This window comes from Acipenser ruthenus, chromosome 25 (assembly GCF_902713425.1).
Source record: "Acipenser ruthenus chromosome 25, fAciRut3.2 maternal haplotype, whole genome shotgun sequence".
Lineage (NCBI taxonomy): Eukaryota > Metazoa > Chordata > Actinopteri > Acipenseriformes > Acipenseridae > Acipenser > Acipenser ruthenus.
This window is the reverse complement of record NC_081213.1, coordinates 13,013,711-13,030,030: the sequence shown is the minus strand read 5'-3', so window position 1 is coordinate 13,030,030 and position 16,320 is coordinate 13,013,711. Positions and strand designations below refer to the sequence as shown.

At 40.3% G+C, this 16,320-nt stretch overlaps 1 protein-coding gene across 2 annotated transcripts in view; it reads right to left on the bottom strand.

Annotated features, from left to right (window-relative positions):
• The window catches only part of LOC117414019 (protein TASOR-like), a 48,449-nt gene that overhangs the window by 12,091 nt on the left and 20,038 nt on the right, over window positions 1–16,320 (bottom strand). For both annotated transcript variants that reach the window (XM_058999302.1, XM_058999303.1), the window contains 8 exons: window positions 14,537–14,606; window positions 14,361–14,435; window positions 6,564–7,241; window positions 5,612–5,958; window positions 5,188–5,329; window positions 3,812–4,710; window positions 982–1,104; window positions 508–667 (listed from right to left, as the gene is read on the bottom strand). In XM_058999302.1, the coding sequence (XP_058855285.1) occupies window positions 508–667; window positions 982–1,104; window positions 3,812–4,710; window positions 5,188–5,329; window positions 5,612–5,958; window positions 6,564–7,241; window positions 14,361–14,435; window positions 14,537–14,606 (2,494 nt within the window). The remainder of the gene's footprint in view (window positions 1–507; window positions 668–981; window positions 1,105–3,811; window positions 4,711–5,187; window positions 5,330–5,611; window positions 5,959–6,563; window positions 7,242–14,360; window positions 14,436–14,536; window positions 14,607–16,320) is intronic.

Here is a 16,320-nt window from a genome sequence, read left to right as displayed (position 1 = left end):
CAAATCCCACCTCAACCGACTCATTGTGTGACCCTGAGTAAGTCACTTCACCTCCTTGTTCTCCGTCTTTCGGGTGAGACGTAGTTGTAAGTGACTCTGCAGCTGATGCATAGTTCACACACCCTAGTCTCTGTAAGTCGCCTTGGATAAAGGCGTCTGCTAAATAAACAAATAATAATAATAATAATAATAATAATAATAATAATAATAATAATAATAATAATAATGATTTCTGCTACCTCTGATGGTTAAAATGAAAGTTCTTTTAGCTTGTATTACATTGTTTATCACTTTTGTACTAATTATTTTTTAAATTCTCTTTTACAGTATACATGTTTATTTTCTCTTTTAAATATATTTTCTATGTAAAGCGCTTTGAGCTGCTTTTAGCATGAAAGACACTATATAAATAAAGTTTATTATTATTTTATTATTATGTGCAGTCTTAGAAATCACCGAAGCCCTACAAATATAAAAAGGTATTGTTTGCAGGTTCTGCTTTCTTACCAACAGTGATGACGTCAGGGTTCAGAACAGACTCATCCGATACAATGAAGCCACCAGACACAAAGAGCTCATTGTATGTATGGTTTTTAACATCATCCAAGCTGTCCACACCAGCAAAGCTGACCGACGGCAGCTTCTTTAAAGACACCAAGGCGGGAATCTGGAGGAAATACACATTTTAAAAAAACAGTGAATATGGGCTGTATCAAGATACAACACACAATCACTGGTTTACAAGTGCGATTGTTAGGAATTCTTATTGGAGTCCTGTTAAACCACAACCTAACAAATAGGTTTTATTTCAGTATTTCACATTTTTCTGTTCTCTTAATTGCTCACAGCTGATTCCCACGTAAAACAGTAGCAAACCAATCAAACTGTTGGTCATAGCAAGACCATGGAATTCAGGACACGCTTTGTAGGCTGTCTCAACATTGAACCCCCCCTCAATAGCCTCCTCTTTGTCTGGAGTACCTCATGGATGTTAGCAGCAATGTCTTCATTCTGAATTATGATCAGCAGCTTGTCTAAAGAGCTGTTCTTTTCCAAAAAATTCTGTGGGTTACACTCTGCGTTTCCTAATCGCATCAAGTATTCCTGAAAAAAAAAAGACCAAAACAAAACACACACAATAGTGAACAAGTTAGACATACAGATCGTAGTAGTAAAAATAGAACTATATATATATATATATATAATTTTGCAACAGTGTACAGTCTACAATAATCTTTTAGGATTACAAAACTACTCCTGCTTTTAGTACATGCGTGCCTGGGAAAGCCAAAGCTGCGTACGTGCAGCCAGGTTCCTACCCACAGCCCGCCCGCTGAGTTTGGACACATGGACAAGGCGCAGCTCATCCAACTGTTGTGGTGAGGGCCTGTGGTTCTCTGAAAAGGGACCTCAGCAAATGGCACTGGTATGCTACCAGGATGCTATTGTAATTGCCCAACCTTGCAGAGAATGCACTGGCTAAATAGGCGCGCTTGGGGCAGGTAGCGTCCTCTGACAAAGGTGGCAATGGAAGCTACCAGCAGAAAATGGGCCAGGCCCAGCTTCCACATCATGTACCCTAGAGCATCCATCGACCGGGGAAACAGCAAGAGCTTTTGCCAGATGATCCCAGGAGGACTGCATTTCAAAAAGATACAGGTGCACTAGGGGGGACACGGGAGACATGGTAGGCTCATCATTGAAGATGGACTGCCTTGTTCCACCTTCTGTAGGCCAGGGCACTTGCAAACTTGATCAGAGGTAGAAGCTCCGCTGACAGGGAGAGCTTAACCGTAGGGGATGCGCGGTCAGACTCCACGTCCTCAGGCAGGAACGCCAGCTCCTGTTCACCCGCCTCCTCAGAGGCGGTGATGGACAGTATGTCCTTCTGTGGCCAAGGAGCAAACTGATTGGTTGTAATGATTACGATGTATATTTTTCCTTAAAAGTATGTTTCAATAAATACCCGGGGGAAGCAAGTACAACCGCTTTGGGAAGTTATTTGCATGACAGAGTAGGTACAGTAGTCTCCGCGTATAGGAACACCTCCTAAGAGAATACCGCCTCAGGGAACACACTGAAAGCTGGTGAAACTGATTTCTCCCCCATTGTAAATGCTCCGGCTAAAGGAACAGGAACTTTGTTAAAAGAACACTTTCTTGGCACCGATAGCGATTCGTTCCCAACTGATACAGCACTGTTTTGTAACCTGATAACTCATCATCATTATCAAACTTAAACTAACATGGTTTAGTCAATCTTGTTATTGTGAGAGTGTCTTGAGGCACACTGACTGGTTTATTAAATCTTTCCAGAAGCCCTGTCATATCATCGACATTGACATGCTAACAAACAGCAAAATGTGCCAGTTTCTCTTGCTACAAAACTTTGGAAATTGCTCGAGCTTTTGAAAAAAACCTGAAAATCAGACACAAGTTGTCGAGCAAATTTGGTGTTTCCTGTTCTCCATTCTGTTAAATAATAATGTGCATGTCTTGTATATTAATGCTCAATTTTGAACGTGTAGGGGTGCTGTGTTAACTTAGTTTGACAGTTTGTTTATTAACATTAGTTTGTCTGTTACTTTATTATTATAGGTTTATTAACATACACTTACCTATAGCTTTTCTACTTATTCAGTTATTTCATATGGCGATGCATGTGCATCATGACAAGTAACACATATGTATTTATTTGTTTATTTACGGATTCATAGTGTGTCTGGTGGCTAACTCCGTCTAGAGAACACAGCTATAAGAACACTTCACTTGCTTCCCAAGGGGTGTTCTCTTAGCTGGAGACGACTGTACTACCTAATAAGTTACCTTCACTACACTATTTGCAAGCTAAAGTGGGAAGTGCGGTTGCAAGTTTGCTCGAGTTAGTCACACTGCTTTGACCATCACAGTAATACTGGAGCTGATGAGGTGAAACAGAAATGCAAATTAAAATTGTTATCACAGATTGGTTAGTAGATCTTTATTCTGTTGGCTTTTGAATCTCTAAATTAAAAACCAGCTTTGAGAGAAAGTAGCCCCACTATAGAGTGAAGCAGCACAGGGCAATAACAAGCAGGAGGGAGATTGCTGTTAATGTAAGTTTTCTGAATCGTGGTACAGTAACAATCTCATCTTTAACATTATAAAACTAATATAATGGATACAATTGCCATTTGCAAGTCTAGTTTTGGTTCTTATAAATGTTTCGGGAAACTTTAGCAGAGAAATAGGAAATAGCTTTTCACGTGGCCTTGAACCACTGCTTGTTTGGTTTTGTTAGTTTTTTTTTTTTTTACGTTAAGCTTGTGCTTAGTTGGGAGATTTAAAATACAAGCATCGTCATTTGTCCACACACCAACCACACCATGATCAATGTATGTTCCTTTCTAGATTTGTTTTCATTCATGTATTTAAGCATAGAGTATAGTTTAAGACTACAACTGCATAGCATTTTGGACAATGCCAGCTTTGAGTGTGTGTGAGAGACCCCACAAAACCTTCTACAAGCATCTTACAATTAGGGCTCACAGGAAAACCCAGAATGACTCCAACTATACATAGGGAGTATTAAATGATTCGCTGCCAAGTAAAAGATAAATTGCTGGTTTCACAGACTCTGATTACTACTAATCCTGGACTAGGTAATGTAACCCCAGATAAGGTGGTCCAGGTTTAGTGCTGCTCGGTGTCTGTGAAGCCAGGCCAAAGTGTTGTATTTTAATGATCTGAACAACTGCAGGAGTACTTCTGCCCGTCTCGACTGAGATCAGAAAAAGAACACCGCCACAGTCTGGATGGAAGACGGTGCATACCTTTATTTCAGTGCACACAGTGCTTTCTTCTTCTGCGTGGATATAAAACTTCAAAGTGTTCTTCTGCACATCCTTGATGATTTTGACCAAACTAGAGAAGACTTCTGGCTTGAGCTGATTGATGAGGTTACTGAAAGCAGCTGGAGCCTGAACAGCCGATGAAATCTGAGGGCAGTGAGCAGCAGCTTCCCCCAGCGGCAGCATTCCATCTCGGCTACCTGCCACCGCTGCAGGCTCAGGCTCCATCGCAGTATCCAGGGACGGCACGCTCAGCGCAGCGGGGTTTACATTCAGGCTCTGTTGTTCAGGCTCTGGTTCATCTTGTTTTAAACATTCTTTACTGGGAGACTGCGACAGCTCCATCTGGACCTGCGGCGTGTTCGTCACTGTCCCGAGTCGAGCTCCAGTTTGCAGGGACTGCTCTGGAGGAGAACTGCTTAACTGAGAATATCTGGCAGCAGTTCTGAGCTTTTCAGAGTCCACCAAACTTCTCATCTTCTCACACAGCTTGTCGACGTAGTTCTGCACAGGGACGTGCGGCTCCCGGACTCGGACGCACTTGGAAAACCCAGACGTCAGCTTCTCAGGGATGGAAACGACCGACTTTGTGCTGTACAAGACGTTCTCCTGCCTCAGAAGCTCCTGGACTTTAGTGGTAAAGCCCCCAAACTCTTGGAAGACAGTGCTCTCCACGTCTCTGGGTTCAGCAGAGATGTACTCCGCGGTGAAGCTGGACCAGCCTGGATGGACAGCGTCCTTGTCATCTTCGTGCATCTCTGCTGGCGTCGGGGAAGAGACCTGGGTGAACTTCAAGGGAGAAGAGTCTTGGCTGTGCAGCACACGGGGGTCATGAGGACTAATAGCCTCCTGAGCTAGGCGGTACGTCTGTGACTTCATACCTGCAACACGAGCACAACAATACGCTCACTTTGTAAGACACTGAAAACAGCAGCACTGCACATCTAGAACTCTTCAGGGATCAGCTTCAACTGTTCAAGGCACCCACTCCAGGGACTATTGCTCTTCAGAACAACCATTAGTATAATTCATATACAATACAATGTTCCCTCATCTCTTCAGCAAATCTTGAATGAAGAGTGATGAAGGCTTAGTACAACACCTCAGTTCCCCTTGTATAAGTTTACCAAATTAAAATTTGCACAGTAATATTGCAGTTTTCCCATTGTTATACTATGAACTTGCCTATCATTTACCATACAATTTTACAATACCTCTTTGTGCTTTACTATACTTTCCCTATGCTTTTATTACACTTTGCTATGCTTTTACTATGGGAAGCTTTTATAAGGGTCATATAGGTTTGCTGTGTTTCATGTTCTCCTGATGCCAGCAGCATGTGAAGGTATTTTGCTCACCTGTTATTGGGATGAGTTTCCAAGCCATGTTGCTGTCCCCTGGCAGCCTGGCCCCCTGCTCCCTGTGGTGTGTCTGCTCGAGCTGCGTGCTGGAGCAGGGGCTGAAGCCCTCCAGACTGCTCACACTGCCAGCCATCTGCTCCTGGATGCAATGAAGAGCCATTTCAAAAACCCATCTTTAACTCTAGTAAAGGATAAGACCTTGCCTCAATCCGTATCACAAGCCCCTCGCCCTCTCTACCACCACTATTATCAGTGAGTTTTGGGTCTGCACCAAAAACTAGAAATTGCTACCAATTGCTGCTCAGATTAAAATATAAAAATGTCCTTGAGAACTTGAAGCTGTAACACTGTTACAACATGTACAGTTCTAGTTCATCATACAAGTAAAAACTGGATAATAATGTCAAAGAAAGGAGTCTACCTCAGAGCTGTCCTTCCCGTCACTCCTCTCATCCCCAGAGGCAAGGCGGAGGTCACTGGCATTGCACGTACTGGAGGGATCTGCTGCCATCAGGGCCCCCTCCTTCTCTGAATCCTCATAGCCGTGCATCATGGGGGGCTCCTGAGCACATCCCGAGTCCAGGGGCTTGTTCAACAGGGCCACAGCCGAGGCACCCCCAGCGCTGGTCAGGGTGTCCAGGAGCAGCTGGATGAGGCTCTGGGTGTCGGCAGCCACAGTGCTGGAGGGGTCTTGCTTCCTTAGGTCAGTGTCCTGACCACCCAGACAGGTAATGAGAGAGGAGGAATCAGGAGACTGCTCGACATCAGCTGGGAACGAGGAACACAGGCCAGTCAGTGCAGTTCAATGGACATGTTTTTCAAAGCATCAACTAGTTATCTCCCATAAGAAGTTAGAAAAAGGTCACTGTAGCAAAATCAGTAAAATAGAACTGGGTATTGTAACAAATGCTGCACAGCAGTTATGTAGCGTTACACTTGGTGTGTCGAAACATGAAAATTGTGCCTGTCCTGCATTGCTATTGAAGTGGACTTTATAAAACTATCAAGGAGAAAAGGACATGTGCAGGTAAGAGCAATTAAATGTTCCAAACTGATGTTTTAAAAGAAAAAAAAAAAGAAAAAAAAAAAAAGTTAGACTTGTGCAAAGCTAATAAATATCACACCAACTCTTTGTGAACAAACCCAACCTAGCATGTTAAACACAGCACTCCTTTGCTAAACATTCAGAAGTACATAGCATACTACAATATCTCTTTCCTTGGGTCATTATTATCATGTTAGTAACAGTTAACCAGTACTACCTCCTACGTGAAGTCAAGAGAACTCGAAGACCTGGACTGTCACTGATGGAGTCAAGCAAAGTCATACATCAATACTCTTGTTTTTGGAGATTGCCACGAACACAAGCTCACCTTTCAGGTCTTCTCCGTTCTCCCCGGCCCATGTCCTCAAGTGCTTGTAGGCAGTTTCGACATCGTCCCCCTCCAGCTTTCTCTTCAGACTGTGGACGCTCTTGAACTCCTCGCTCTCTGCCCCTTCTCCCATGTGCTTTTTCCTGCTCTGAATCAGGTGGATCAGCTCCTTGAGTTTCTCCGGGTCGTCCATCGCATTGTGACTAGTCTTCTGCGACAGCGGCGCATGCTCCGAGCCATTCCCCCGGCCAAGCCTCTTGCTTTCGCACTTGCCCTCGGAGCCCTCCCGGCTGCACTCTGGGACCCTGAGAGAGCTTTCCACCATCTCCCTCACTCGGGATAGTGACAGCTTAAAGGCGTTGGACTCGTATAGGTAGAAGTGCAGAGCCTTATCGATATTTGTCTTTACGTATGGTGGAGTGAACAAAGCCTTTTTATGGTCCAGCTTCTGGTCATACTCATACAAGACAAACTCCCTGATCCGTTTCCTCCCTCCTTCAGGCAGATTCCTCAGGTAATCATTCGCACAACGCTCCACTGCAATGTTCGGGGGTGTGGAAGTGTTGTTGCGGGACTTCATTAGGCCGTAGTGGAGAGCAGGAATAAACGTCATCAAATGAGGCATAATCTCCTCCGTGCCTTCGGTTGATTGGGGTGCTGCCGTTGCACAGCTTTTTGCTGATTTAAAAAAAATAAAAAAAATAATTAAAACACAATATCAAAGGATTACATTTACATTTTAAGGAGCAATTGGTTCTCAGCATGTTTAATTCTGGATGTGCAGATAATGTAATTATTCATGTAATTCAAGGTGGCTGCTGCCATTTCCTGTCAGGTCACTTCCTTGTGCTGTATGTTAATTTCATTCCACTAGGCCAGTGTTTTGTTTTTTTTAAACTGTACCCCTTCTGTCTTAAGGTGTCAGCTTAAGTACCCCTTTACAATTTTCACTATGCTGAATGGTACCAATGCCCCTCAACATGTATGTCTATTCACGGCCATTATGGCCGCAGTGTCTTTTCCGCTACAGCAACTAGAGATGCCTGTGTCAGGAAGTGTTTGGATCCAAACAACAACATGGTTTGCATGGTTAAGTTGCATCAGCAGGAAAAAAAAAACAAAACAAAAAAAAAAACCACACACTACCCTTTCAAGCACATGGATTTCTACCATGTGTAATAATGCCATCTCAGAAGAGAGCAGAACAAAAAAAAATAGCTGAAAGCCTTGCACAATCTGCAAGAAAAAAAAAAAAGTGCAAAATTTGATCATGTTTTCTGATCGGTAATTTACAAATGTTTATCCCTACATTGCATTACAGTGTTTATTATAATTTTTTATCTATCTTACAATAGAGATTTAGTACAATGCAACCCAGCAACTCATTCTGTATGCTGCACGTGGGATATACATTTTAACACAAAGGCTACTAAACTCCAGGGATGTGCATTTTGGTACATTTTTATGAAAGTTTAAACTCTATGGCACGTAGTAGTTTAAAAATAAAAAATCACTGTGTGTACAGATATACATATAAACACTTTTTTCTGTTATATATACTAACAGTAGACTGTTTGCATCTCAACGAGACAGGATTCTAAGCACTGTTTGTTGCCTCCATCTATGTGTGTTTTAACATTTTCTTGCACTCCAACAGCAACCGTACATCTGTGCGTATGTTTTTTTTGTTTGTTTTTTTGCTCCACAGCTCTTTCACACACAGTACACCTTGCAGTCTTGAGAAGCCACGGATACTTCATCTCCCATTCAAAATTATAAGAACGTATTTTTCATTTGCGTTTTTGTGCATTACTACTGCTTGCAACTGCTTCGGTCACTGTAGTACTCGTAGTCAGAAGTAGATGGCCGAGGTGCAGATGAGCAATCTTCATGAAAATCCCCTGAAGATGCTGAGGGCATCCCTGTTATACTAGTGCGGAAAATAACAAAAGCACAACGTTAAATTAAGTGACTGCAAAAATGAAATGAAGAGTTAAAAGTAGGATCGGGGATGAACAATTCACATAATTTGTCAGCTCTGTTTGAAATAAAATTAGAATTGGGCTCAGGCAAGATATGATGGCAAAAGCAAAGATAGTTTTGCAAATTATGTTTAATTATGAAACAGAATCAGCTAAATTTGTCACCTGATTTAAATAAAACCCAAAAACTTCAAGCCCTACTTTGTGTGTGTTCACATCTACTTTTTCCAAAATACTTTTACCAAAATTTCTTAGCAATATGGACCTCTGTTAATATGGGGCATAACACATTATTTTGATGAAATACAGTGCATGGTGGGATACTAACGTATTAATTTCCACTGTTCATGCGCTGCTAGGAACTGTAACCAAACTATTCTAATAGTATTAGTGTGTGCACGCGCGCGCATTACACCCGACTAAACATGAAACGGTACTTCAGTGTGGACGCTAAAGTTTGAGCTGGAGTCATTGAAACGTTTTTGAGTACGGTTCTCGAGATCGGTTATGTAGTGTGGACAGGGCCTTAAAAGGAAATATCCTTAATATTGCTGCCAAAGCCAAATATGAGGCTTATTGCTGCCACCTACATGACTGGAGTGTACTTTAATCAATGCTGTTATATTTTTTTAAACAAGCAAGTATTTTACGGTCATTGCTGCAGTGTAATAGATTACCACGAATACTCATGTCTGCGATCCTTTCCACTCTGTGCGTCCCGTGAATTTTTTTTTGCGTCTAGGGCACAAAATTTTGTGTTAACGCGACCTCTGTTTGTGTGTAGAAAATATAATTATATATATATATATATATATATATATATATATATATATATATATATATATATACACACACACACACACACACACACACACACACACAGTTAATAAGTTAAACTGTGTTGTTTCTTTCTGTGGCTAAATTACATTTATACATGAATCCTAAACAAAATAACACAACATCCTACACTTTGGCATTGAATTAAGTTTAGTGGCCTTTTGTGGCCTTGGTGGCAAATGTATTGAAATGTTCTGGCCTTGCCCTTTGTCACGGAGTGACCCTAAAACCCTTCCCTTGTACAAGTGCAAGAAGCTTTTTTGAGTGAAAGGTATATGAGATCAAGATGTCTGACTCTTATTTGAAGTCTTCCCACTGATGATGGGAATGAGAATGTAGAGATGGGAGCCCAGCTAACAAGACTGAAGTTTCTGCAGGAATCAGGCTTTTAAAGACTGTCACCCACACCTGTGAGCAGAAACTGACCCAACACTGTCACAGCTACTGGAAGCAGGCCGATCTTTGGGAAACAAATTGAACATCTGTGAAACTGCAACAAATATTGTAATGACTGTAATGTGTTTTAAATATTTTTAGCAGATGTGCACAGGCCTGTCAGGGTGTTTGCTGAACCAGTCCGAGCTGAGCCTGGCACAGAGTTCAAATCCTGTTGGGAATGTGCTGAGTTATTGGATGACTTAAACTAACCTGTATTGATTGAAATATGATATACTCTTTGTCAATAATTATAATAATACTGTATATGTTCCATTCAAAAAGATCTGCCATACTCCGCAGAAAACAATGGATAGTTATTGTGTGCAGTCTATGAAAGCACCTGCTGGTAGGAGTTAAACTTGTCAGACTCTTATCATAAGGCCTTGTTAACATATTCCAGTTTTATGAGAAAAAGTACACTTTACTTTCACTACTTCATGTCTCATATTAATCATCACCAATAAATTGGAAAAAGGTTAGGATGTCGTAAAACCTGCTTCAACTGGATTTTGTATGAACAGAGAACGGGATCAGACTTAATTCAGTAAAATAATATTAGTAACCGTTATACTAAAGTAACTGAATTAGAAATACATGTTATAAAATCATTTAAAGTTAAACTGTTATACAAAGAACAGTATTACAGTTGAAAGAACATATTACAGGTAAAAACTAAAGAAGTTCAGTACTAACTGACACTGTCAGAATATTGTAATAATTGTACTGTGTTTTAAAGAATATAAAACCAGCATAAATATTGCAGCAAATTATGAACAGGTTACAATGATTTGAACTAAGAAAACTGAATAAGTGTTAATAGGAGGCTGTGTGGTCCAGTGGTTAAAGAAAAGGGCTTGGAACCAGGAGGTCCCCGGTTCAAATCCCACTGACTCATTGTGTGATCCTGAGCAAGTCACTTAACCTCCTTGTGCTCCGTCTTTCGGGTGAGATGTAGTTGTAAGTGACTCTGCAGCTGATGCATAGTTCACACACCCTAGTCTCTGTAAGTCGCCTTGGATAAAGGCGTCTGCTAAATAAACAAATAATAATAATGTTAGAAAAAAAGCTTGTCTATGTGCCTTTGTTATTTGTACACATACACTCTTGGAAGCCAGTCAGACTATTGCGCGTGGAAGCCTGTAACCTTGAAAGAAGCAGGCCTCTGGGGGAACTAAACAGGGAGGCTAGGTATTGCAAATTAGTAAACTTATTGTGTTGTTACTAAGCATAGAGGTTTTAAAAAATATATTCTGATCTAATAATAGTGACAAAACTCTCTGAAGAGAAATATGTTAAGTATTTTGATCTAATAAGAAACATAATATTTAAACTAACAAGTGTTTTTGCTTGTTTAAGGCTCTACTGTAATACAAATAGACTGTAGCGAGCATTTAATTTAATCTATTTAAAATAATTAGTTCATTTTCTTTCTCCAACTAAAAAAATATTTTCGGACATTACAATATCCATTAAATTAAAAAATATAAATAGTTTAGTTTATATAATGGTTTTACTGCAATAAAAAACAGGAACTGTTAGGTTGTAATATTAGACAAATAAAGTGTAAACTGTATTCAACAATTTTAGTACACAAAAAACCTACAGAAAAATAGCCTTGCCCTTATCTGCCTGCAAGCAGCGGTGCTGGATATGGAAGGTTCTGTTGGCAGTCAAAGTGAGATTTACTTGTAGTCCACAGTTTTGGATCCACGGTCTTTCTATAATAAGAAAACCTTGTAGTCAAAGCAAGCATTCCACGTGGGGGAGTTGTGTCCAGTCACAGTTCTTATCAAATAAGTAGCGACTTTCTTTGGGGGAAAAAAACTGATTTCATGCTGTGAATATGGAGAAGTGCTTACAATGGGGTTTCATGTTAATCAAAACAGTCTTGGCAAGTAAACAGGGTGTCTGGATCCTGCTTGTGCAGGCGAATTTTTAGAAACAAAGAGCGGTCAGGCATAGTCCAAGAATGGCACAGTTAAATAAGGCTATTACACTTAACATGTTTATTATTGCTTCAATTTAAATGGAACTAACCACTGTATGCTTATTCAAAGGCAGTCTTTGTCCTATATTTTCTTAACACACATTTGTATATGAAGTTAAACTGATCCATTGACAACACACTAAAAAGGTAGCATAATATTCAGCTAAGAGGGACATATTTTTGACTCCACTAAATATAATCAAATAGAGCTGGTGTTAAATATTAAAAACACCTCATATATATTACATATATATATATATATATATATTATATATATATATATATACACACACATACAGTGCCTTGCAAAAGTATTCAGACCCCTGACCAATTCTCTCATATTACTGAATTACAAATGGTACACGGAAATTGGCTCTACCAAATATTAATGTGTGGGGGTTTAATATTTATGTTTAGATTAGATATTTCAGTTTTTTATTTTTCTTAAAAATATTTCCCAACATAAAACCAATGTCACCTTACAACAGTTGATTTTGAGTTTCAGTGTTTTAAAATAAAATATCAAACAGAACGAAATTTCAATGTACCATTTGTAATTCAGTAATATGAGAAAATTTGTCAGGGGTCTGAATACTTTTGCAAGGCACTGTATACTTATATTATATTATAGCCAGGATTCTGTGAACTTTGGTCCACCTAACTTTTTAGAAAAAGGAGGAGTTGGAAAAAGAGAGTGATGAAATCATGTTCCAATATTTTTTGGCAAGAAGTATATCCAATCAATTTTGAAAAAGGAGTTGATCAGATCCTTCTAGAATGTATCATTAACTTAAAGATAAGAAATGTCAAGGCCGAGTGATGATTAGATTTACTTGGGACTTCTGATGTATTCAATAGAGGGGAAATCCTATAAAAACCTAGGCAAAACCCCAGTCAAGTATCGCGCGACTTGCTAACTACAAGTTGTGTTGTCCATGCTCTGAAGATCTCTGAAAAACTGATTGCTGTTTGGTCGTATTCACAAGTCTCTGCCTTTTGAAGACAATTTTTATTTTTCAATATATCCTACACTACACTTCCATATACTGGAACCTAAGCATATATTTGAATTGAATATCTCTTATGTTGATGCATTGCTATAAGGTATAGAAATTATGTTTTAGTCTTGAGAGTGAGATAGATACACATAGATGTTCTACAATTTAGCGGTAGGTGTTTAGCTTTATGCATTTTATAGCCTAAGAGCTAAATATATAATAACCATATTTGTATTATTGTACTGAAGTACTAATGCTGTTAAACCTGTAAAAGCACTGGATCACCCAGACTGCTTTTTACTTGGGATTTACGGTGGTCTGTGCAACCAACCAATCCAATTTTTAAAGTATTTAACAAACTGAAAAGAGCACTACTACTGCTCTGATTCAACAAAACTTCAAATTAAATGAGTCTCTGTGATTCTTGAATATTAAAGTTGTCTGGACATATAGCCCGCCCAGTGCATGAACAAAACCACTACAGGAGTTTAAAACATCTCTGTCCTCCTTGAACGTCTCCCCTGAGTTTAAGAGTGTGCTCAGAGCATATATTATATATATATATATATATATATATATATAGAGAGTATGTTGCGAATATGTTCCTGCAATCTTGATTGTGTTTTTCTAATTTAGAGCCCTGCAAATGAACTCCCCATTTATTTAATGTATTTTTTGTCACACCAGTTTGTGACTGACAAACCGCTGGTTTAAGACACAATACCGGGGCTCCAGAGTGGTGCATCCAGTAAAAGCACTTGCGTAGAGTGCCGGCTGCGCCCTATAGTCTGGACGTCGCGAGTTCGAGTCCAGGCTATTCCTTTGCCGACCGAGGACGGGAGCTCCCAGGGGGCGGTGCTCAATTGCCCGAGCGTCGCCCGGGGGAAGGGAGGGTTAGGTCGGCCAGGGGGTCCTCGGCTCACCGCGCACCAGCGACCCCTGTAGTTTGGCCGGGCACCTGCGGGCTTGCTTGTAAGCTGCCCGAGAGCTGCGTTGTCCTCCGACGCTGTAGCTCTTGGGTGGCTGCATGGGGAGTCAGCAGTGTGAAAAAAAGTGGTCGGCTGATGGCACACGCTTCAGAGGACAGTGTGTGTTTGTCTTCGCCCTCCCGAGTCAGCGCAGGGGTGGTAGCGGTGAGCTGAGCATAATAAAAAAAATAATTGGCCATACCAAATTGGGAGAAAATAATAAAAATAATTAGCAACGACTAAATTTAAAAAAAAAAAAAAAAAAAAAAAAAAAGACACAATACCAAGAGGAATTCTTAAAACTTAAGTTTAAATCAAAATTCATTTAGGAAATGTTTTCACTGTGAATGCTTCACATTACCATTTACTTCCCATCTCATTGTTGTGTGCCATTTAAAATGTTTACAACATCAAAAACATTAACCTGCTGCTAAACAAAATTATGCGCAGTGGTTTAGAGATAATGTAGAACACACACACTTTTTTGAAATGTATAAAATTAATTAAAAAAAAAAAAAAAGTAATTTTACTCTATGTGAGAAGTTTGGCTCCAATAACAATTCCAACAGTTGAGCTCCACCACTCACCAGCCTTCACCACATCTCGGGGCTCCTGGAACAGAAACAGCGCCTGGAGACACCTCAACTGCTCGCCTTTCAACTCTGAAAAAACCAGGGACAAGGGGTAGGATTACTCTACTGTAAGAGACAGCACTCTGCACATCTTCAGCATTATCCTTCTATTCATGATAGATTACACCTACCGTTATAAACCATTTGGGAGGATGAAAGCAGGAAAAGAAATCCTTTGTCTTCCAGAGGTTTAACAAGCACCTAAAAAACAGTGAACGTTAACATTAGCAGTAAACAAGTTCCACGCCCTCGTTCATCAGTCTTCCTTCCAGTTCAAAGCAACTACAGTCCGCACACACGTAGCAAGTTCAGGTATGCTTTGTACTGTTTCACATATATAGAACAAAGAATCTCTTTAAAAAGGTTCTCCTGTGAGTTATTTGAATAAATGTATTGGATTTATTGACTCAATATTCGATAACACAAATAATCATTTGGCACAGCCCTGAACTGAGAGTTTAAAAAAAGATTGCCGACGTTTCTCCAAGTAATGCTGGACAAATACACAGACAGTCAGCTTCCCCTCAGGCAGAGAGGGGTGTTCCTTACACCCATGTCCACGGGGGTAGGGTCTGATTACCCAACACGTTTCACTGGTAACCAGAGCTGGATTGAGTCGAAACTGAAGGTAGGAACGCCAGTGTATAATTATGTGATCATTTATTCAACTGCAGAGTACAAGGTGATCATTTTTATATTCACAAAACAAGTCACTCATTACCATTATACCATTACTCTATTAAAGTTTACTCAACTGAAAAGCACATCTACCAGAAATGTGGGTTATTTTGTTTAACAGCAAAAGCATCCTCAGGAGCATAATGTAAGGGAGTGGCATCTCTGATGGACTAGTTTAACCCTTTCCGGTCCATTGTCGGACTGGGTCCAACATTGCAATTATTCCTCACAGGTCCTTTGTCGGACTGGGTCCGACATCATTATAGCAACGCAAAAAACGGGTTTCTAGTCGTTTTTTCTCCGGAAAAAGCAGAGAAAACCATTCAATTGCCGAGTGGGAGCGACAAGAGCCGAGACAAGTCGAAAAAAAAAAAAAGGCGTATCTCATGAATAGTCATACATGGTATCTGGTATCAGATAACGGGGCGGGTCGTAAGTAAACAAGTTGGCTGACTGAATCAGCGCACAGAAAACACAGACATTTGCAGAGCTTTTTTGAGATGTTAGTAATAAAATAATGACTTGGATCGCATTATTGAGGAGTTTGGTGATAAAATGAGTGATCCGGAGATGATCGATCGGTATGTACGACTATTATTATTATTATTTATTTCTTACATAGGTGAACGCTATAGCAAACGAAAGGGTGGGGTGGGGCTGGAGATGCCTAGTGAGTGCTTTGTTGATATGCAGGGCCATTTAAACCCGTTTGACTGTGGAAAAAAATACTTTTAAACAGCGCGTCTAAAATTAACTGCGCGTGTGAAAATTAATTAGACCCGACGTGCCTGACGCGCGATTAATAAATGGACCGCAAAGAGTTAAACATGGGAGAAAAACTGCTGTGTCAATGCTGTGAGCAGTGGTTAAACGCAGCTCTGTGTCAATGCTGTGAGCAGTGGTTAAACGCAGCTCTGTGTCAATGCTGTGAGCAGTGGTTAAACGCAGCATGACAGTGAAAGTAATGGGACTGGAGTGAAGAAATCCTACAACAGTTGTGTACCAGCTGTAAAGCCACACCTCAAAGCGTGCAGTTCTGTAAAACAATGCGGCAGGGAAACTGATCATTTTAACTGGACAACAATAGAAATGGAACTAAACTGAGAATTCTGGTATACAGCTGTGCACCAAATATTAAGACAAAACACTATAAGCCAGAAACAGAAGTCACATGACATCAATGTCAGCCATGTCACGTCAGAAGTCAATGTCACAGTCAACACAACATTCACCATGC